This window comes from Sus scrofa, chromosome 1 (assembly GCF_000003025.6).
Source record: "Sus scrofa isolate TJ Tabasco breed Duroc chromosome 1, Sscrofa11.1, whole genome shotgun sequence".
In the NCBI taxonomy this organism is placed as follows: Eukaryota; Metazoa; Chordata; class Mammalia; order Artiodactyla; family Suidae; genus Sus; species Sus scrofa.
The window spans coordinates 68,644,438-68,669,479 of NC_010443.5; the positions used below are offsets into that span (position 1 = coordinate 68,644,438).

The 25,042-nt window shown below is 33.5% G+C and overlaps 1 protein-coding gene across 6 annotated transcripts in view; it reads left to right on the forward strand.

Annotated features, from left to right (window-relative positions):
* Window positions 1-25,042, forward strand: part of GRIK2 (glutamate ionotropic receptor kainate type subunit 2) — a 628,363-nt gene that overhangs the window by 592,352 nt on the left and 10,969 nt on the right. For all 6 annotated transcript variants that reach the window (XM_021073336.1, XM_021073356.1, XM_021073366.1 and 3 more), the window contains 2 exons: window positions 1,326-1,551; window positions 19,898-20,148. In XM_021073336.1, coding sequence (XP_020928995.1) covers window positions 1,326-1,551; window positions 19,898-20,148 — 477 coding nt within the window. The remainder of the gene's footprint in view (window positions 1-1,325; window positions 1,552-19,897; window positions 20,149-25,042) is intronic.

Genomic DNA, 25,042 nt, shown 5'->3' on the forward strand with positions numbered 1-25,042 from the left:
AAATTTTTAATCCTATTAATCTTATTCTAGGTGCTCTAGCTGCTTGCTTTAAAACTTTGAGCTACCGGCCTTTGCCATGTTTTAGTGTTCACTGAAGAGCAAGGATTTGCATTTCTACCCTTTCTTAGCCCTATAGCTATACTTGTTTTTATAAAGCACTCATTGAAACTTTAGGTGTTTTTTCCCAGTAGATTTACGGTTTCTCTTCCCATTTTGTCATCGAAATAATGCTAGAATGTTCCTAAATATTGTCATGTACCTGCCTTTTAGTGGAAGAATTAATGTCACATTTTTATCCTGACAGATGTAGGACTAAATCCATGCTTAAACTGCAAAAGTTTGCGTATCTATCTATTTGAAAATAGTTTTGACTTTTTTATGACAGAGTAACTGATATGGTAACTATCCTTGTGTTTATAGTTTCAGTATTATTTTTTGTATTTGTATACATATTAAACTAAGGTAAAGATTTCACAGATGAGCTTTCCATCAGCAGATGCTAATGTTTTACATGTTTATGTTTTACCAGTACCTTCTGAACAAAACCCATTTCTTTCCATTAGCAATAAATCTTACTGAAGCCCTACTGAGGAATTCCAGTTGGATGTAAAGTCTCTTCTGTTTTCTTGGTCCAGAAATTGTTAGTTAGTTATTAGACCTGAATGATTGATTTCCTTTTGTCCTGAGGCAGGTTAAGAGAAATTCTGTGGTGTCCAGATTGTGTCTCAGCAGAAATGTAGTCATTCTTATTTGTAATATCCTTATTGGTAACAAATTCCTCTCATCTATTCAACCTATATCTGTATATGCTTGGGGGGTAATATAACATCTGTCCTACAGTCAACCAAATTGAGGGGTGGGGAACCTCTTAAATTTTTATTGTGTCAATCGGTGTCCAGTGTCTGTATCTTCCAAATTTGATGCTATAGTAACAGTGAAAAATTTAATTGTACACATGAGATACTCATGTGAAATACAAACATAAAAAACCCTGCTTATTAACCTTGTTTATCTTCTCTTTTTTATTGTCTTCTGTGAATTACTAGTTGTGAACTTTTGAACATCAGGACTTTTTTATATCTCTGTTAAATAAATCTGCTCTCTACCTGAAATTGCTCTGAGAAACTTTTTTATACAGATTTCGATTTTTTTTTGTTTGGTTTGATATCACCGTTATTAATAATATAATTATTACAATTACAATTATTGGTGCAATTATACTTATTACAATTAGTTTAGCAAACTAAATATAGTCTGTTCCATCTCCATACTGGATCACATGAAAACTGAGAAATATCTTTCTTACGTATTCTGTTTTTCCCCAGAAATCAAAAATCTCCACATATGATAAAATGTGGGCCTTTATGAGTAGCAGGAGGCAGTCTGTGCTCGTCAAAAGTAATGAAGAAGGAATCCAGAGGGTCCTCACCTCGGATTATGCTTTCCTAATGGAGTCAACAACCATCGAGTTTGTCACCCAGCGGAACTGTAACCTGACACAGATTGGCGGCCTCATAGACTCCAAAGGTTATGGCGTCGGCACCCCCATGGGTAGGTTTTATGTCAGCCACTTGCTCTTTGTTCATTAATCTTAGTTGCTATGAGAAAGGAGAAAAAACAGTACCTCCATTTGCCATTAGGAATTTTGCTTCAAACAAATTCATCTTGCTATGTTCTGTTACTGCGTAAAACCCGTAAAATATTTATACATCTGCCTCTAAAGAAATAAGTAACAAAAGAAAAATTGATTTTTACCAAAATAAGCATTTTTACTGTAGAAGTGTTGGAAAAGTGCACAATACTCCCCTAAAGGACTTTCTCAATATTACATTTAAAAACATTTTATGAATAAAATAAACAGAGCATTTGACTTGGCTAACTAAAAAGAATGAGCTACAAATGGTTACCATGAATATTTATTTTATTTAAGAGAGGTATATGTTTTATTTAAGACTATTTACTGGTAACATACCTAGGCTATTATTTTATACTAGGATTGATTGTTCTTAATATTCCCTCTCTTCTTTTTTTTTTTGGTCTTTTTGTCTTTTCTAGGGCAGCACCTGCAGGATATGGAGGTGCTCAGGCTAGGGGTCTAATTGGAGCTTACCTGCCAGCCACAGCCACAGCCACAGCAATGCAGGAATCAAGCCGTGTCTGCGACCTACACCACAGCTCAGGGTAACACCAGATCCTTAACCCACTGAGCAAGGCCAGGGATCAAACCCGCAACCTCATCGTTCCTAGTCGGATTCGTTAACCACTGAGTGATGACAGGAACTCCTCATATTCCCTCTCTTCTATATGACAAAATTCTTTTCAATAATAATCACAGAATGGAAGAATAATAATTGTCAAAAAGGATAATAACATTTTTCATTTATTGAGCTTCATATTTATGCATATATATGTGAATATATATTTACATTTGATAAATTAATTAATGTATAAATACATAATATTACAGCATATATGTATGTGTCATGGGCATAAAAATGGTTCCCCCCCAAAAGTCCATAGCCTAATCTGCAGAACATGTGGATATTGTACCTTATGTGGCAAAAGGGACTTTGCAGTTGTGACTAAGTTAAGGATCTTAAAATGGGGAGATTATATTGGATTAACCAGGTGGGTCCAATGTAATCAAAAGGGTCCTCATAAGAGGGAGATACAAGGGTTAGAGTCACAGTTAAAGGGATATACAATAGAAGTAGTGAGAGAAGGAATGTGCTAGTTCATCTGAGTTGCTATGACAAATGCCAGAGATTTATTTAGAAACAACAGAGATTGATTTCTCACAGTTTTAGAAGCTGGAAGTCCAAGATCAATATACCAACAGATTTATTTGTTGTCTGGTGAGGAACTGCATTCTGGTTAATAAACCAGGAAGGATCAAGGGATCTCTCTGGAATCCCTTCAATAAAATCACTAGTTGCACTCCTGAGACCTCCACCCTCATGACCCAGTCACCTCCTGGGGAGCCCCACCTCCAAATACCATCATATTGGGGATTATGTTTCCATATATGAATTGGGGGAGATGGGGGACACAAACATTCTGACCATGGCAGGGGAAGAGAGGAAGAGAGAGACAGAGAGATTTGAAAATACGCCCTGATGAACTGAAGATGAAAGAAAAGGCCACAAGCATAGCAGTGAGGAGGACCTTTAGAAGTTAGTTTGAAAGGCAAGGAAACAGATACTTTCCTGGAGGTCGCAGAAGGAAAGCAGCCCTGCAGAAACCTCACTTTTAGGACTTCTGATCTACATAACTATGAGATAATAAATTTGTGTTGTTTGAACCCACTAAATCTGTGGTAGTTTGTTGCAGTAGAAACAGGAAACTGATAATGTACCAAAGGAAAAAAAATAACAGATTAACATGTTTTCATTACAACAATACATACATTTTAAGAAAGAGGTAAGCATGGCTACTCATTGGCCTATCACAGTAATAAGTAATGATGGCAATAATGTTTTGAGCCTTCTGCAAATTTTTCAGTGACTAAGTCAAAACTGAATTTGAAGTACCATGTTTAATAAATGGTATGGCTAGGAGTTCCTGTTGTGGCTCAGCAGTTTAAGAACTTAACATTGTGTCTGTAAGAATGAAGGTTCAATCTATGGCCTCACTCAGTGGGTTAATGATCTGGCATTGCCTCAAGCTATGGCATAGGTTTCAGATGTGGTAAGGAGCCAGTGTTGCTATGACTGTGGCATAGGCCTGTAGCTGGCTCTGATTCAACCCATAGCCTAGGAACTTTGCTGCAGGTGCAGGTGCAAAAAGAAAAAAAAAAAAGTATAGCTATATTTGTCAATTTATCTTCATAATTTTATTAATTTTAATTTTGAAAAGCTTCTTTTGAATGAACTAACATAGTTAGAAAATTGGACACAGGAGTTCTCTTGTGGCTCAGTAGGTTAAGAATCTGGCATTATCACTTCAGTGACTTCAGTTCTATCCCAACCCAGAAACTTCTGCGTGCCACAAGTGCAGCAAAAAAAAAAAAAAAAAAAAAAAAAAAAAAAAAAAAAAATTGAGCATGGATTCATAAAAATCTCATTTCATAGTAAACTCCAGAAATTTCAATATTATCTATGTCTTTGTTTCTTTGGGATCCTATCAACTTTCAAATGTTGAGGAAGTCCAAAAATTTTCTACCATAATAACTTCATCAAAGAATTCAACATTAAACTCTATCATGTTTGGTAAAGTTTTATCAAATTCATTATAGTTCAAAATAGATTGAACTGGCTTTGAGAGAATTTTGAAACACTCAGTCCCATAACTCTATATCTTCCTGCTTTTATATAGTAGACTCAAAATGATGATTTCATAGTCATTGCTAAAAGGAAGAAAGTAAAAAAAGAAAAAAAATTGGAAACTTAAATTGTTACTTCAAAAATATACAAGTATAGCTGAGCTCACATGTATTGGGGAGTGAGCTATAATGAGAATTCTGCAAATTAGTTCCAAGTAGAGTACAGTGTTTATTAAGGAATAAGAAACAAATATATGCTAACCCCAAGCTCAATAAGAGCTGGGTTGTTAAACTCAGTAGTAATTGTTTAGAACTTGTATGAACAAAAGATATTTTTGAAGGTGGAACACTTTATTTTTGACATGTTTTGACTAGCCAGTGTGTGGTGATGGTACTATTATTGTTTTAAAGCTCTCTACCCAAAATAAATTGCCTTTAATAAAAGCTTTAATAAAATATTTGCTGTTATTATGCCAATGTATGTATTATTTCAGAAATTTTCAAGTTAATTCTAATATATAATAAATAACAATGATTGAGTTTTCATAATTATAACTTGAGGAGCACATCTTTTCAAAATGTTTTAGATCATACTTCTATTCACAGTAGAGCTTGGGTTTACTGCTGTAGTTGGGTTGATAGAATGTTCTAACTCTGGTTCTCTTTGTAGTTAGAGCCCATGTGAGTCTTTGTCTCAGCAAGAAGGACCTGAAGAACTCAACAATATCATGAGTTCATGTACCATGTACCATTTATTTGGAATATGTGATGAATGGCTTTGCTGATTTTTCAAGTGAACTTGTTAATGAAGGTTTATACAAGTAAATTTACATTTTAGAAAAGGGACTGAGAGTTTGCTAGTCAAAATTGTCATCATGAAGTTTTTGCACACTTACTGTGATTTTGGACAAGTCACGTGAAATTTGAGACCTCTAAATTCTTTTTTTTTTTTTTTTGGCTTTTTAGGACTGCACCCGCAGCATATGGAAGTTCCAAGGCTAGCAGTTGAATCAGAGCTTCCCCTGCTGACCACAGACACAGCAACACCAGATCCAAGCTGCATCTGCGACCTACACCACAGCCCACAGCATTGCCAGATATTTAACCCACTGAGCGAGGCCAGGGATCAAACCCGCATCCTCATGGATACTAGTCAGATTCATTGCACCACTATGGGAATTCTTTAGATTTCTTTCTTTCTTTCTTTTTTATTAGTAAAATGAGAGGGTTAGACTAGGAAAACCTAAAGTCAATTTTAATGCTAAACTTGTTTTTTGGGTTTTTTTTAGGGCTGCACACGTGGCATATGGAGGTTCCCAGGCTAGGGATCTAATTGGAGCTACAGCTGCCGGCCTACACTACAGCTCCAGGCAACACAGGATCCTTAACCCACTGAGAAAGGCCAGGGACAGAACCTGCAACCTCATGGTTTCTAGTCAGATTCATTTCCACTGTGCCACGGTGGGAACTCCCTTGATGCTAAACTTGTAGTAATGTTTCAAATAATCTTCTTGACAGATTTCCCAGAATTTTATATAAAGTGGTCTGGAAACTACATAAAGTAATACAGTTAGCTGATGTCTTAGAACAAATTTTAAAAATCAATCACTTTCTAAAACACTTAGAATGATGGAAACTGATATGATAGGCTCCCATTGCCTCATAGTTTCATTTGGAAAGAGCTGAAGAAGATAAATACATTTTTTCAATGTTGTGTCTAAAAAGAATGAGACTCCTGTATATTCTTACCATCCTCTCCTGATTTACATTATCTGGAGGATGGTAGAGATGTGTGCCTTTGGGTTGTTTGTTGTAAGCCCACGCAATAGTGGCTGTACTCTGTGGACCCTCAATTATTTGTTGAACAAATGGATTCTACATCTGAACATATGATGGTGCAGCAAACAGAGAAATAGTTGAAAAGTAAACTATAAACAGAAAAAAAATAACTTTTACAACAAATGGTCAGCATGGAATCTTACATTATTCAGTGTGATGACTTCATTAAACAAACTTGAGTAATTGAGGGTAGTGAGAATGGAATAAGATTTGGGGAGGAGGTTTGAGGGCTTTGGAGTATAGCACATATTTTTCATTAACATTAGCTATATAATAGCACTCATACTTTCAAAATTTCTAAAATAAAGAAATTTGACTTACACTTAATATATAATATAAAACCTCAAACTTGAGGGCTTTTGCTCATTTGTTTTGTAAATACAATATGCCAGGAATATTTCTGTCCATGTTGTCTTTCTTCGAGGAAATATTTGCTACAAGTAAATCAAGATAGTATATTATATAATTAACAACTAAATGGAATATTTCAGATGTGAAAACTATTTTAAAAAGAAAGATAACAGTCGAATCAGTTCTAAGGCACCTGTTATAGATTATTGAAACCATACACAGAGCAATTTTTATGTTCTTCTAACACTGTTTACTAAAAGGTAGTGACTTATAAGAAAAATATAAAATGATTCAAAATATCAGTGAACTATATAAACTATACTTTTAATGTAACTTTTTAAGTTGAGGAAAATACTGAGCACAGCACTTGGAATTTTTGTTTTTTTAATTTTAAGCTTATCTTATAGATAAGGTGAGAGAAGAAAACAAATTAAACTATAAGCCTTAGGATGTAGATTTTTCTTCCTTTTATCTGTTCAGCTCAGCTGATCAGATCAACTTTTGCCCTTCTGTAGAAAACTTAGTTATTGACGAAAGTAGTCATTGATATTGGCAAGGTCACATGCATGAGAGACTTATAGAAATCAGGTTGGATTATATATCTAAGTGGAATCGTTTCTTTGTAGTGTGTAGATTATTGTGGTATAATAGCGTAATATATGATTAGTGTTTTCATTAAAATGAATTTTTAAAAATTAGGCACTAGAACATGATAAATTTCCTTTATGAGAAACTTCTTGGAATTTTAATGTGAGATTATCAGTGTATATTAATAAAAATTCAAAAGATCTAATAATACTTTGACATAGCAAAATTATATAGACTAGGAAGAATATTTTATCATATTCTTTATTTTCACTACCCAATAGTATTGAATTTAAATGTCTCAAAATGTCTCCTTATTACTAAAAGTTCTTAAATGAGTTTGACATATATTTTGTTTTTAGCCTAATTCTGAATGAGATAAATTTGAACACAAAAGTGTAAAGTTATAGGAATGAATATTCAAATCATTCACCTTCAGGTATTGCAATATACTTTTTGTTTCTCTTGTTCAGATAACTTATTTTCTTCTGTTTGACTTTAAAATATTAAGTTGTTTAACTTTAATAAATTATATTTTATCCATTCATAATATAGCATAAAATTAAAGTGATTTTGAGACTCCAATACATTATGAATGAGTCATAACACATATAAATTCATCAAAGAGGGAGTTCCCATTGTGGCTCAACAGTAAAGAGCATGACTAGCATCCATGAGGAGGCAGGTTTGAACCCTGGCCTTGATCAGTGGGTTAAGGATCCAGTGTTAGCGTGAGCTGTGATATAGGTAGCAGATGCAGCTTGGTTCTTGTGTTGCCCTGGCTGTGGCATAGGCTGGCAGCTGCAGCTCCGATTCGACCCTCAGCCTGGAACTTCCATGTGCTGCATGTGCAGCCCTAAAAATAAGCAAAAAAAAAAAAAAAAAAACAAAAAAAACAAAAAAAAAAACCCATCAAAGAAGTTAACTCATTTTATCAAAGAAGCATAATCTAAAAAGAGGCATTTCATACTTTACCTCCTCAAATACTTTATTTCTGAGAAAAAAAATTTGAGGCAGCAATTTATGATTCACTGTGTCATAGTTCTGCTAAAAATATGGCCTCATGTATTATTTATATTTACTTAGTCATTAATAAATGCAGTGACATCCAACTCTGGTACTTGAATGAGATTCTGACTTCCCATAACTTTCAACCAACATCATAACCCGCATTTCTCAACTAGTTAATTAGCATTTGCCTTTTGTATCACCTTGTTCAAGCATATTGGAAAAATTTTATGTTTTATTTACTTAAGTTTCAAATTTTGTTTAATTATAAGCCCAAAATAAAAATAAAAAAGAAAGCATTGAGGTCTGAAAAAAGGTTGAATTTTTTTTTCCAGCAAGAGTTAAGGAGATGAATATATTCAAAGCAGAGCAATATGGGCTTGGGTTCTAGAAATTTAGATCAGTTCCAGAAATTTCCCAGGACTTTGAGTTTTTACCTGCAGGAGCCATAAACTGGAGTGAAAATTCTATCTTTATTGATGCTATAATTTTGATTAAAGAGAGGAACTCCCTCTGCTTTGATTTTATTGTGGTGCAGATTTTTAGATATTGTCATAGAGGTCTATGAGGTTCAGTGCAGGAGGTTAAAGAGAAACACTGTGCCTCTTTTGGAGTGAATATTCAGAAATAGTTAAAAAATTATACCCCCCCCCCAAGTCCATGTGTCTATTTAGCCTCTGGGCCTTCTTTTGTGTGATTCATCTAGGGGTCTGCTGTCACCATTCATCACTCTGTGTGTGATGATTACTGCCCAAAGTGTGTTGTGAAACCACTGAATGACTCAGATATAAGCTATTTAATTAGGGAAGCTCTGTTTACACAAAAATACCTTAGTGGAGCAATCAACAATGATGTGAAGGTAAATGCTAAATAAGCATAAGCTGGTTTAATTAAGCTTGTGGTGACATTAAATCCCTTTCATAGTTTTCCTGACGGCAGCAATGTTATTTTAATGTGGTATTTACTGTACAGTAGATTTTTGAAGTTGTAGGTGTTCTGACTCATAATAAGTTAATTGAACTTCCTTTTCATTCATGAGAATTTAAGGGAAAAAAACAACAACTCTGGATGGGATAAAGCAAAAAAAGCACATCACAGCAGTTTTCATTAAGGAATATTTAAAATGTGTGAGCAGTTGCAGGCTGTCCTCAAAATAGATTACAATCTATTTTGTAATCTATTTTGCCAAACAGGGAGCATTTCTATTTAATGGCATTTTCAGCTGCCTTGCTTGCCTTCTAACTGCCCTTACTAAGAGCCTTCTTGGCTTCTCTCTTTGGAATCTTGAGTGCATGTCGCACTTTGAGGATGAGGCAGACTCAGCAGTCCATGAGCTGGTAGGAAAGCAGCAGTCTAAAAAAAAAATCCATCAGGGCCAGTTGGTGTTATTTTGCCTTGTGTCCAGTTTGGTAGAATTATTGTAAAATGTCTGAAGGGTCCCATTATAACTATTTCTATTTTTAACAATGAGCTAGTGGCATACTTCATTCATTTATTTGTGCCTCCCAATTTTAGTAACTTATGGAAAATATGTATCAACTGAGAAGGGGATGGAGGAAATCCCACTCATGTCTGTGCCTCTTGTCCACAATAATAAAATTTCCTATAATCTTATATGTCCCCATTTTACTCGTGCGGTCAAATCAGTAATTTTCAAACAACCCACAAAATATTATTTCTGTGAACAAAATCCAAATTAAATTAGTCATATCAGAATCAGAGAATATATACTGAAATATGAATAATACAAGAATGTAACAGGCAGTGTAAAGATGAAGTAAAGATGAATGTCAAGGGGATAGATTTATAATGCCTTTTAATACTAAGGTTAAATTTAATTTTGTCAGACAAAATTGTTACATACATTTTGATCATATGTACTTAAGTAATTATAAGCAATAAGATAATTGGATTTTAATGTTACCCTTATAAACTTTCACAGCATACTTTATATTATTGTATATGGAATAGCTGTAGCCTTATTAATAATTCTTAAATAACTTTTATCTCAATATAATGTGCTTACAGGTAATCAGCTTAGAGGAAAAAATGTTACAATAGGTTGTGTCATGGACTCTTTATGGTAGAAGGATACCACTTTGACATGTGAACAATATGAAATTTCTTTCTTCACTTCTACTTTCTAATGTTAAATGCATGAGATCTTGCTGCTGCTTTATTTCTCATCATTTGATGAAGTGAGAGAGGAAGAATTGGTACTAGGGGAGGCATGTTGTTTATTTAAGGCAGACACCTTATATCTGTTTATAAAAATAGAAATCAGTATGAGAAGCATGTTTTTTCCCTGTTTTCCTCACCATCCATTTCTAGAATTCCCAATTCATCATATAATAAGTACGGTAATATTCATCATTATAGATGCATAAAATTGCTGGCCTTCAGTTCTTCAGCTTTACTGAAATGCATGAATACATTTGTCTTCATTAGTTGAACATAATGCACAAAAATTGATGCAAATTATTCATCTTTCTGCAGGTCAAACCTTCCATTAAATGCATTCTATTTTTTCATTGCATAAGCAGCATAATTTTAATGTTGGTGAAGTGATTTTGCAAGTCTAAATCAAGATCTAATAATTTTTAGAGCCTGAATTAAAAAAAAAAAGCCAAATTACACCTGTAAAAGCTGTATTCTCCTGGCATATTTGTTAAAGTCTAGATTTCATGTTACTGAAAACAGAGGAGTCTCAGTGAGCCCCGCCTGCTCCACAGACATCATCAACAGACTCTGCAGGCTAGAAACTTGGAAGCTTACAGAGGGAATTTGATGAATTGTGAGCACCAGTGTGTGAGCAGCCTTCATTAATATTGTAAATGCTGACCAAATGGTACCTAAATAATGCTTAAGTGGATAATTCTCATGGAAACAGAGTGAGTTCTGATAGATTTTATATGCAAACCTTAGATCATTTAAATCATTTTGTTGGTGTCTTGTGATTAGTTCAAGGCATGGATTCCAGTTTTATTATTGATTAGTTAGCCAGGTTGTGCCAGACTGTCATTCTGTGGTTAGCAGGACTAAGTAAGATCAATGAATCACACATATTAGAAAAAAAAAAAAAAGCAAAGCATAGAGATGAAATGTATAATCACTAAATTCTGAAGAAGAATGCCTTGCATTTACTGGCCCACAAGTGAAAGGCATATTCTATCATGCTATATAGAATATGTGGCCTTTATAGACAGATAACTTATGTGCAAATCTTAGTTCCACCTGAGTGTCCTAGGTGTCCTAAATGAAGTTACTAAGCCACCCTGAGACTCAGCATCTTTATTGGTAAGTGGGTAGAATCATGTCTACATAATTGGATTGCAAAAAAGGATTAAACATATTCAATTTACAGCATTTGGATCAGAACACGTGCACCACAAATAATTCTAAAGCACTATCTCAAAGAAATGTTTTATGACAAGTAAAATTATGTATTTGTGTGTTTTTTAATCTGATTCTTATTGGTCTCTATTCTTTATATTTTTAGAAGTATTAAATATATTTGAGATGAGATGGATTGTTAATATGATCCATTCCTAACCAGTTAGAGATCATTTCTATTGTAATTACATATCTGTCATTTAGGGAGGAAAAAGTCATCAGTATCTACTTTATAGAGATGAGATAATTTCTATTTTAGGGTGTTATCTAAATAAGTACTATAAAGTTTTTTCCTTCTCTAAATTTCCTGAGTGCTTAGTAAACACAGTCCAAGATGTTTTGAGAGAAGATTATCTCTGAAGATATATATATATATATATATATATATATATATATATATATTTCCTTTTAATTTTGTCTATCTATAAGAAATTTTATCACTCTTCAACATGCTTGGCTCTGTAAAATAATGAACATAAAATATAAATATACACCATCCCCTTTATTAAGGAGATTAACTTGGAAAAAAACACTTAACATCAAATAGGGAAAAAACAATATTGAACATAAGCAAGCAGTCTGCTATTTTATGCAGAGTAGTAGAATTCAGTGAGAACCAAAATCCAGTTAAGCCAAATTGAAAAAGGGACTTGAGCTCTACCTTAAAGGATGGGTACTTTACTCTCCTGAAAATGTTATTCTCTCTCTCATTTTCTGGGTTCTTGAAGGCTAAGTAGGATGATGATTTTATTTAAAATGGTCCAAGTTTTTTATAATTCATTCATTAAAGTTTAATATTGGACTTGAAATGGAAACACATAGTAAGGAAAGTATTCCTGACATTTCCTCTCTTACCACTATTCAGATGATTATTATGCAGATGAAAAATTGTAACGAAGGCAGGGTTTCTAGACTAAAACTATTTCTATTTTCATATTTAGTGTCAGAGTTTCATGATTTAGTACCCAGAGAAGAAATATGACTACAAATCTACTTCACCAGCTACTTTTAACTAATATATATGAAATATGTCAGAACCAGTGAAAATAGTTAGCTTTTTCATTGTGTGCTGATAACATTTGCCCTTCTTATTCTTTTTCACATAAGTCTAAGAATATTCAGAATATGCATAAAAGGTAACTGGCTGAAATACAGACTCTATAATTTGAATTTTACCAAAACATTTTGTATGCCTCTATAACCATCTCCTTTTGTGATCTTAGATACTTGCATATTCTCCTGAGGATTCTACAGATAGTCTACAAATATTAAAAATATTTTAATCACTTTTCTGTAGTTGTCATAACACACTGAAATTTTGAGGTCTACAACAGAGAAAAAAATCACTATCCAATTTAAGTCAGTTATAGAGTTTGAATATAAGCATTTAACTTAAAGCTTTTAAAACATTTAGCATAGTTATATTGTCCTTGGTGGTACACCCACTTGATATCTCTATGTAATGGCTTGTTAAATCCATATAATCTCTACCTTATGGTTTTTTATCTCTATTCTCCTATTTCTACATTACAGTGGCATATATATTTGGCTCCCTCCCACCATGACCTTGATACGCTGAACTTAGTAGTAGAAGAAATGAACAAAGTGGGTTTGGGATGTTCTCACTATTGATTATTTACTCATTTATGCCTTTGTAAACCAGGAATCCATATAGAAAGAAAATAGAGGAAAAGTAGGTGAAAGGCCACCAAAAGAGAAAGAAGAGTTATTGTCCCTACCCTTCTTTTCAAAGTAATACAACCCTCTCTGTGTACCTAGTCAGTAGACTAAGCTAGTTCCAGCTGTTAGATGATTCTATAACTTGGCGTTCTTTATTCTAATGATCCTCATACTTGTAAAAGTTATCCAATATGTGTTTTGTGTTGTAGTGAAAACTCTAGGAGGTCAGGGCTCATATACCTTGTTCACCTCTATCTGCCTAGAATCTAGCCTCTGTGTATGTGTATGTAATAATTAATAGTAAAGTTACGATTCTTACATGGGCCTTGCCCTCAGGACACTCATATCATGATCTAAGAGGAAAAGAGATACAGCAGAACATTAGAATGTGATATACCAAAGATTGTACTAGGGTATCTGCAATGTGCTGAGACACCAAAGAAGAAGGAGCTGTATATCTGCCTCTGTGGCAACCAAGGAAAAATTTGAAAACATTGGGAAAGGAGTTCCCATCATGGCGCAGTGGAAATGAATCCGACTAGGAACCATGAGGTTGCGGGTTCGATCCCTGGCCTCGCTCAGTGGGTTGTGGATCCAGCATTGCTGTGAGCTGTGGTGTGGGTCACAGATGTGGCTCGGATCTGACATTGCCGTGGCTGTGGTGTAGGACAGCAGCTACAGCTCCGACTGGACCCCTAGCCTGGGAACCTCCATGTGCCGCTGGTGTAGCCCTAAAAAGACAAAAAGACAAAAAAGAAAAAAAAAAAGATTGCAAAAGTTCAGAAGTTTATCTAGATGTGAGAACGTTCAACCAAAAATTGGAGGAAATATGAAAATAGGGCTCTCAAGGCAACAGGAAAAGCAACTTTGTAGTTTATACTGCTGGAATGTTAGGTGTAACGACAAGGACTATAAAATCAGAGAAGCTTCTGATAGGCTAAAGGAAGTGATTATATGACATGTTTAGGAACTAATGTCTTACTCTTTAGCTTTAGAACACCACTAAAATAATTTAAGCAAGGAGAAATAATGTTCATAGATTTCCAAAGTGGAAAGATTGCAAGGTATCATGGAGAACTGATCACTTAGCTCTCATTTACCATTCTGTGATTAAAATGTTATGGGCTGATAATTTGTTTTTGAGGTAATAATCTCCTTTAATTTTTACGATTTTCACTCACGGATTCATTATACTCTTATTAAACTGAGATTTTTTTTTTGATAGAATACCTTCAAGAGAAAATACAAAGAGTGATGACAGTAACTCATACCAGTTTTGCTTTTATCTAATAGAACGTCTAAAATGGGCCCTATCAAGTATTTAGTTGCCACATACATTAAAACCTTCATTTGAAATCATGTATTATAATTATTTGATACAAATTAGATAAAGATATAATTTGGTTTCATAAGAAATAACTGAAGAAAAAATTGCAGGCAGGCATGGACAACTGTTAAATGATTAATATTTTATTTGTGCATATATTCATTCAACAAATATTGTCTTTACTATGTGCCAGGTATTATGCTAACAAAGCAGATTCAACTCCTGTCCTTAAGAAATGTACACCTGTTAGTGTAAATGAGCATTAAACAAATAGTCATAGAAATTGTTTTTTAGTTACAAACTGAGGTAATTTCTATAGGGGAAAGAACCATGATGCTACGGTATTGTGTAATAGCATTGTTGAGTGAATAAAGCATAAAACTGGAAAATGGCAATCTAAAATTGATTCTGAAATATAAAATTTAATTTAGCACTTCTTGAAAACAAATATGAGAGAGAAAGTGTCCTAAGAGATAATAAAACCCATTTTTGCTGTGCTGAGAAAAAGGCTCTAAGAAAGTGTGATCTGGTTCCAATTTTATTGCAAGATTTTATCATGGAGAGAATAGTAAAAGGAGATAAAGCTCTAAAGCACCCAAAACTTGCTGTGACTTTAGGGCACCCAGCACTCAGCATAAGAAACAGGGGGCCATTCCATAAAATTGCTAGCAGCACTGTAATTTAAGAATGAAAGTTGATGGTTCCAGCAGATAGCTCAGATCTTTTGTGCTAGCAGATCTTTCTCTTTTTGAGACACCAACTAAGAGAAACTACTGGTAGCTGAATGAATGCAAGGATGGCATATATTTATAAACTCATTTGTCACCCTAACTTATTCTAGATGATCAATACTAAAAGTGTGAAATAAGTCTATTTATGAGCTCTGTTTATTCTGCTCAATTTAATAAGAACCTTAGAGGATTTCAAAGATCACAAGTTCTACCTGACACATTTTGTTTTTGAGATATATCATAATTGATATAATTGATTCAGTGTTCATTCATAAGGTGCATGTTGAATGCTTACTGTGTGATAGGCACTGGGCTAGATGCTGGATGAAATAAGTGATTAAGGGACAGTTGATTATCTATAACTGACAGGCAGATTGACCTTAACAGAATAATTAAGGCTTCAAGTATTTGGGTATATGTCTTAGAAACATTTATCAGAATAAATGCTTTCAAGGAAGAGGAATAATTAAGAAATTATTGAAGCTCTGTGAGGCAGACCTTTGGAATGCCTACTATTTACTTGGTAACTATGGTATAGTCACATACCTAAAAGATGTGTAAATTACTATTTTTCAGAAAGTTAACAATATCTTGAATAAATGACAGGCTAGGGGAAGCCTATATTTATGAATAGTCTACTTCATAGAAATATCTTCCCAGATCCAAAGAGAACAACCACCAGCATGTTACCTAATTCTGTGTCATACAAAATCCATAATATCATCGTGATGATCTGAATAACTATGAAATATACCAAAGGAAACAAAATCCTTTAGGACGTGGACAATGAGGATATGTCACTGAAAAATAGGAATAGTTAGCCAGCCCCTTAGAATTTTAACAAAATATTTAAAGGGTTTAGGTGCTATTAGTCAGAACAAAGTCTGTGTTTTTCCCCAAAGTTGCTTTCATCAATTTTGATATACAAAATGTTTAAATAACTCATAAATTTTATCTTCTAAAAGTAAAGACTTAAAAACCAGGTTGAATATATGTCTTAAGGTGAGCAGTATGATACAAATTCTTGTGAGCTGATGCTTCTTGAAGCATAGGGAGCTAATACATGAAAAGGAACCTATAAAAATTATGCAACTTGATGAGCAGTGCTGTAATAACATGTAAATTCAAAGCCAGGCAGGGATAAGCAGAAAGATTAACAAGAAACTTATTTTTGACAGAGAGCTGATATATTAATAGTAGTAATTATTGTTATCTAAGGCAGTGCTTTTCAAATTGAGGTTAAAATAAAATAGTTGATGGGGACAGTAATAGATTTAAAATAGTATTTCCATTTAAAATAAATTTAATCATTTTAAATGTTTTTAAACTTTTTTTCTTTTTTTCCCTATGATAGAAAGATGCAAGCCTTTTATTTTGCTAACATGTAATGTGAGTTTACAAAAAATATATTTGTTTTGAAGTACTCTTCAAGCTTATCTGATGAACAGATTCTTTAAAAATGAAACACAGATGTATATTTCCTAAAAAGAGACGTGTGTGTGGAGAAGGGGGAGTGGGGACCCAGTTTAGGGAATATTGGTGTAATGAGTTTTAGAAAGAGATTTTTAGAAAGCAAGGATGATTTTCTTTCTGGACTTTCTAATTGATTAAAGCATAAGAAGTCTGCTTTTGAAAGTAAAGAAACTTTTAGCAGGCTAGATGGGAGATTGCCAGCATATGGGTAATGTGATTTTAGCATATTTCACTAAAGCATATTAGATATTAGACAACTTGCTGTGCAACCTTGAAAGAAAAGCTATTTATCAATCAACAAGTCTTTCCAAGAATGAAATGTAATACTGACTTCTTTTATCATTTCTATGTTATCTAGATGTAGTACAGGTAAGGAAGATGTTTGGTACATTCATAAATTGGTGAGTTTGTAAAGAATCTGAAAAAGACAGTCAAGTAAACAAATCAATAAATTGTGTGTAGTAGATTTAGACTTTTGAACCAAATATCTTTAACAACATGTGTATTCCATTCTCTAAGTAAGAAACTTCCAATGATAGAATGGAAGGGAAGGAGAGGGAGAGGTAGGAAAGGAAGAAGGGGAAAGAAAAGGAAGTGGGGAGGGGAAGGAAAGGAAAAGAAGGAAAAGAAACAAAAAGCAAAAGTATGAGAAAGAGGAAAGGAAAGATAAAGGAATGGGAGAATAGCAGGAGAGGTAGCAAGGAGGGAAGGAGGGAAGAAAGGAGGGAGTCAACTCAATTTAAGAAACCCAGCAAATTGGCTCTGAACTATTTGGTGAGATTTGTATTAACTGCTTATAACAAGGCACAGTTTATTTTCCTAAGGTGCTTTTAGGAGCTGTTAGGAAGAATTTTAATGCAATTATAATTTTATGTAAAATTCTTTGCTAAAAATTTAACATTTATCTAGACATTTGGAGGCTAATTCTTTTATTGAAGAAATTCTGAATCACTGAATTTGTAGTTTTTATTTATGCTCACACTTATGCTGCCTTTATGCTGCCTTTGAGTGCTCTTTTGAGTCCCAGGTTTTATGCATCTGATATATCAAGGGCCTTCACTATGTAGTAATCATATATTTTGCTTCCTTTTTTCCTTTCCTTTCTTTCTTCCTTTTCTTTTCTCTCTCCCTTCCTCCCTCCCTCTTTCTTTCTTTCATGTATGTAAGCTATAGCATTTTTTTAATCTGGTAAATGGGATCTTTTGACAACTTAAAAAAAAAAACATTTTAAAAACATAATAGTTCTGTATTGTCAGTATGGACTATATATTTAAACAACCAAAGAAAATCTTATTGGGAGCAAAAACACAAAAGAACCAAAATCCAGAGATTGCATAGTGAAAGTCAAAGAGGTAAACTCAGCTTTAAGAGGTACTGCCTCACCTAGCATTATTATTATTATTGTTTGCATGTCACTATAGAGCCACAATTGCTTGTAATTGTGCTTCCAGATGACATTTTTATATTAGCCATCTGTAGGCATTTTCACAAGTAGCATAATAAAAAATTGTGTTTCAGATACTATGTTTCTACCTGAAGGACATATTTGATAGTAAAGTTTTTCTTAAAGTGAAATTTTTCTTCAATAAAATATTTATTTTGCAGGGAATATACATAGTTAATAAGAATGGTAATTCAAAGCAAAAGTGACTTTAAAGATGGTGATAGGCTCAGTGTAGTGATTTAATGAAAACTGGGTAGCCAAAAAAGATGACCTTAATTTATGATTTTAAATGCCTATCAGAGAAGACCAAAAGCCCCAGGTTGCCACCCTTACGTTATATTAAGACTGCTTCCATCAGATATAATGCTTTTCATAATCTGAAACATTTATTTAGAGCTTATTATGTGAGAGGAGATAGAAAATTAAGACAGATGATAGCTGTGGATAGATGATGATAGATAGATAGATAGATAGATAGATAGATAGATAGATAGATAGATAGACAGAAATAGATATCCTCTATTCCAAGGGTTTTATAATCTACTAGGAAAATAGATCACATCTTAAAAGGCAAATAATAGTAACACTAGGTGTCATAGGCTGAGTGTCCAGTGAATGCTCAAGGTAGAAAGTAGGATGAGCTAGGCTAATCCACTGAAATATAAAGTGGCTAGGGGTGGAATTTAAACTGAATTTAAAATTTACGTTATTAATCAGAGTAGTATTTGGAAGAGAACAGGAAGGACACTAAACAGAAATACCTCTACTATAAATGGGAATTATTGCACAATACATAAAATATTTGAGTTTTAATTATAGGAATGCTGAATTAGTCTTATTGTATTGATCAAGTAAAAAGAGACATGTAGTGGTGCCCTTTATGAGGTAGAATGGTTTCCTGACAAGGTTTTTAATTGGTCTTAGCAAAAATAAAGCTTTAAATAGATGCAGATATATTTAAATCAGAACAAAATCACAGGCAACATGGAGTACTATATGCAATTGGCATTTGCCTATAAGGAGAAAATCACTTAAGGAATTTAGGAATTAAGATTTAACTTTAGAAACAGGCTGTTTCTGGGTAGGAGAAAGCAATATGGCCAATCCCTTGGGACAAATGTTGGAAGATGCACAGAGTTCAGTATTATTCCATGCTTCTGGGCAACCAATTGGAAAAGTTATTATTTATCATATAGTAGCTAATGTAGATGCACATCTATCCGCATCAGCATAAGTACTAAATTTCATTTGTAACTTTGCTTCCACTGAAAGAATATTTCTTCTCAAAGGGTAAAACAATAAAGAGACAACCGAAAGCTCTTACACTATGTTGCCAGGATGTTAATCATGGTTGATTTAAATTATTTCACCTAATCATGGGAAACACTATTTTGTACACAACTTTCCTAAAAATTGAGATTACTATTTTATGCTGTTTTCAGTGTAGAATGATTCCTAGACATTAACTCAATATTCTTGCCCTTTTATTTCCTTTTGTAGACTTCTATTTACCGTTTGATTTATTTTTCAATGCTGAGTTGAGCCTGCATTTTAAAGAGATATTTTCTTCCTTTGAAACAGAATGTACTTTACCCTTCAAAATCAGAAAGGCCACTTGTCCTTTCTATCTTGTTAAACTTCTTTTTTCTCCCATTTTCCAGTTGTTATTTGCTTTTTCTGCTGAAAATAAGAATTGACATACTTTAGAGCATTTGGAAAGAGCTCTGTTCTCTTATATTGTTAACCTTTAATTATGAAACTCTGGATTCCTTGAAATCATTAACTCACCCTCTCTTTTTTTTTAGGTTCTCCGTATAGAGATAAAATCACCATCGCAATTCTTCAACTGCAAGAGGAAGGCAAGCTGCACATGATGAAGGAGAAGTGGTGGAGGGGCAATGGGTGTCCAGAGGAGGAGAGCAAAGAGGCCAGTGCCCTGGGGGTTCAAAATATTGGTGGCATCTTCATTGTTCTGGCAGCCGGCTTGGTGCTCTCAGTTTTTGTGGCAGTGGGAGAGTTTTTATACAAATCCAAAAAAAACGCTCAATTGGAAAAGGTAAATGTCTCTTTTTTACAACTTAAAACAATCATTGTTGTGGTAAAACAAACTATTTTTTATCTTTCCAACCAAGGGTAATGCTTTAGAACCATGGATGTTAATTGTCTTCTGCCCCTCATTATATAACGAAGGTTCATAGAACTCAGGATCACTTTCATGGTTTTTCATGCAAACGTAATATTTATCCTTCATTGAAGCCAGCTGTGGGACAAGTAACTCTTTCTCCTCTTACCAAAGCCTGAAAAAGGAAAAACTTTTGCTGCTTGAAGTTCACTGCCATTAGTTTATGGAGAAATAAAATTAATGAAGGAAGCAAAACTTGGAAACTGTAATATGAAGGAAAAAAACTTCTGCAGCTAAAAAGTGCTTTAAGATACAATACTGATTAACATTTTCAAGTTAGAGAGTAAATGCACTTTTTATTTGAAGATTTTTGGCCCATTAAATTTCTAATTGAAACCTAACATGCGCTGTGGAAATTTTAATTTCTTTTCTACATTAATGAGTATGTGTGAATATTGTGGTTTATTCTTTGCCACTTCATGTTATTCTTGATGCATCATTTATTTCCTTGTACCTGAGTCTTTAGGAGAATATATATATAAACCTCTAAGATATTGAGACTATTGAAATTTTTCTTGGGAGTTTAATATATTTAATCTTTTGTACAAATGTCTTTATATTCTGTTCTTGAAAAGTTTGTGGGAGTTCCCACTGTGGCTTAGTGTGTTAAGTGTGAGGTTGGCCAAAAGGACAGGATCAGAGTTCAGGCATAAAAGACTTTATTAGCGGGGTATACTGCCAGGCTGACTCACGAAGGGAGGTCAGCAATCAGCCCTTAGAGGAGAGAGGTTATATTTGAGTGCCAAGAAAGGGGGTTTACGTGGTGCAGAAGCTGATTGGCCATTTCTTATGTAAATAGGGTGAAAATGAACAGACCAGTCAGTTTGGGAGAATTATTAGTAGGATATGAACAGAAGTTTAGAGATTCTCCTGGGTAGTGGCGTAGTCTTTAAGATTGGGTCTCATGATTTCAGGGAAGACTTAGTTATGTCTTAGTCATGTCTTTCCAGGAGCTGGGCGAGAGCCTAGAGCTAGGTCTTGTTTTTCCCAGGACGAAACTAACATTAAGAATCGGACATAATGTCTGTGAGGATGCAGGTTCTATCCCTGGCCTCACTCACTGGGTGAAGGTTCCAGCATTTCTGCAATCTTAAGTGTAGGTTGCAGATGCGGCTCAGATCTGGCATTGGCTGTGACTGTGGCACAGACCTGCAGCCGCAGCTCTGATAAGACCCTTAAGCCCGGGAACCTCCACATGCTACAGGTGCAACCTTAAAAAGAAAAAAAATACTTTGTGAACCTGGTTCAGATAAAATGTTTCTAATGCTATAATTCTTTCAGTTCTATAATTATAAGAATGAATATTTGTAGATAATTATCTCTTCCAGATGATGCACTTTAATGTAGATTTATAGCTCTGGACATGAAATGCTGCTTTAACATTTTTAAGTATTCTGCAACTTTATTTAGTCTTTTACTATATAAACATCATTTTTGTTTTTAATTGAAAAAGCATTTTTAGTTCTTAACCTTTAGACTATGCATCAAAAGAAAATTGTATTCTCTTTAATAATTGAAAAGTTTAGAACTTTTATTGATAAATACAAAAATAGATATAAAATATTTTCCTTTTGTCTTAGTAATCTATGTTGCAATTAGTTTTCTGAAGTCAAAATTTTGGATACAGCATTTCTACATTTTTCTTGACTATAATACTTCATTCCTTGAAATAATGTTTTATAAAATGAATATTTTGATAGTTCCATTCTGTCTATGAGTAAAATAACCAATTCAAAAGTTTGAAAAATTTTAAAAATTACGTGATTTATTTTTCCCACAACATTCAGGATGGGCTATATCTGCTGACCTGGCTAAATCAACTATCTCTTCCCCTAGTGTTACTAAAGATTAGATCTAAGTACACTTTTTATGTTATGGTCTTTTTTATGGTATCAAAATGAGTTTTTGAATCAAATCCAAAGAACAAATCAAAAAGAAAAGTATTAAACTCTCCAATTTTCAGTTCTACTATAATTTATCCATAAATATGATATTTGTCTAGTTTGTGCTCAAAATCAGTCCAAAATTATAGAAGAAATTTAGGTTTTCTAGCTGGAGTCTCAAATCATTCATATGTAATGGTTTTCTTTCAGTATTAAAATAAAACAAATGCAATAAAATCTTGACAATATGTAGTAGTCTATTTCCCTTTTCTCTCTGTATCCTCTTTGTATGATTTACCTGGGCCATGTCTCTATGTACAATTATTTTATAAGTATTCTGTTTTTAAAAATAATATTATAAATAACTACTTTTGTTTAATTTTTCACATGTCAATCAGATCTCAATTTCTGTGGACCTCTATGACCTTCTAAAACTCTAGAAAGAGGAAATCAATGTACCTTTTATGGCTGGAAGAGATATTATATTGGAAAGAAACAACTGTGTTGACATGACATGAGCATTATTACACATTCCCCAGAGCTGTTATCCAGCGTCTCCACAAAGCTTCCATAATGAAATTCAAATTCCTTAGCTTAGCAGTGGATCCACTTCGGGATCCATCTCTGTCCATCATTATAGTTTTATGTTTTGCTTCTCCTCTATTTGTACCTGTATTCCACCACACTAAATTATTTTCAATTTTCCAGGGTCATCCAGCTTTTTAAAATCCTCTTCCATTTGACCTGAGCAAACTTTGTCCATTTTTTTACCTGGCAAACTCCCACTAGTCATTTTTGATTAGGCATTTAAGACTAGACATCAGCTTGCGGAAAAGTTTTTCCTAATCAATAGGTGTAATGGACAGGGAGGGCACAGCTGTTTCCATAAGGTGGTGTCAGATTTTTATTTTCTATTCCAATGGAAATATATATATATTCCTACCCCTTAGAGAAAAGTTTAGAATAGATTTTGTCCATTTCAAACAACATCCATTCTTTTCTCTGTGAAGCCTATGCACATCTCCATTCTTCCTTAGCACACTGTTTTATTCATATTTGTTGATTTCTGTGTGTGGGTGCCTCTCTCCCTATTAGACTTTTAGTTCCTTTAGGAAAGGAACTTATTGATTTTGGTTTGTGTCTTCAAGGTCTCAAACTGTGCCTGTTTGGCATAAGATAAATCAATCTTTCCTTCTCTCTTTTTTTGCTTTTCTTTTTTCCTTACTTTCTCTCATTTTCTCTATTTAAAATAATGTTAAACATGATTCTGGTAACTTATTTTTAAAAACCTGTCTTAAAGAATAAAGGGATTTATATTTCATATAATTTAAAATAATTGTTGTAAAGTAAATAATTATAGGTTTATTAGAAATGACCCATTTTATTTGTTGTGATAAATTAGGTTCTCGGGCTCAATTCTTCTTCACTTTTCTTAAGAAAAAAAATTGTACTTTGCTGGACTGTATGGTTTCTTTAACATCTTACTTTATTTAAATTAGCCATGAAATAGTCCTAGATTTTATTATAAGATAGGCATAAGAACACACAGAACTTCACAGTTTATTTACACTTATAATTGTGTCTTTAACAATTTTTTTTAGATTTTAAAATGAAAGCAAACATTTGCAAAATTATTCATTTACTCAGCAATTACTTATTGAAAAGCAAGCATGCAATGAAGTATGTTTGCACATTGGCAGTAAGCAAGGATATACTATTCATGACTCCAGCCTCACAGTCCTTTATTATCTTTTTTCTCTTCTCCTTCTGTATTTTCTTTCTTCTTTCTTTAATTTATAATATTTCAATACTTTTTAAAAGAAACAAATAATCATGTCTTTCTATCTTTAGATAGAATAGGCTGGCAAATAAAATATACATAGTCTAGTTGAAAATGGTATTTATATATAGAATTTATGAATTACTAATATATTACCATGTTGTCTTATCGCCAATGATGATGATAAAATTAGTAATAATAATTATTATTATTTAAAGGGAAAATAAAATGTCTTGGGAGTTCTCGTCGTGGCACAGTGGTTAACGAATCCGACTAGGAACCATGAGGTTACGGGTTTGATCCCTGCCCTTGCTCAGTGGGTTAACGATCCGGCGTTGCCGTGAGCTGTGGTGTAGGTTGCAGACGCGGCTCGGATCCTGCATTGCTGTGGCTCTGGCGTAGGCCGGCGGCTACAACTCCGATTCGACCCCTAGCCTGGGAACCTCCATATGCCGCGGGAGCGGCCCAAGAAATAGCAAAAAAAGACAAAAAATTAAAAATAAAATAAAATAAAAATAAAAAAATAAAATAAAATATAGACTTTCAAAAAAAATAAAAAAATAAAATAAAATGTCTTATAGCACATATTTTGTGAGATGTTAAAGGGACAAATAGGTCTGAATGACTATAATATTTTTATATTTCCAAGTTGTTTGATAACTAAAAGTAGTATGAGAATGTATTTTTTAACATGAGGGCAGGTTCAAACTAAAAGCAGAAGATAATGCTAAAATATGTAGACCTTAAAAAAAAAAAAATCCTAAAACTATAAATTGCATTCCTTTCTGACAACCACAAGATGGTGTATTACGATTTTTAAAATACCTAATGGTTTTAATTTTGATGTAAATATCAATGCATCAGAGATACATTGCTTTTCATTTATTCAAATTTATAAATGAAGTATGTATACTTTTTTGGATATTTTTCACAATATAACTGACCATTTGGAAAGACACTCAAAATGCTTTTCTTCTCTGAATGTGCCTGAAAAAAACTAATCAAGACATGCATTTTCTAATAGATTTTCTTTTTGCCGTAACTTTTCCCTGATTTAAAAAACATTACCACTTAAAGTTCATTTGGTAAGCAATCCAAGAAACTA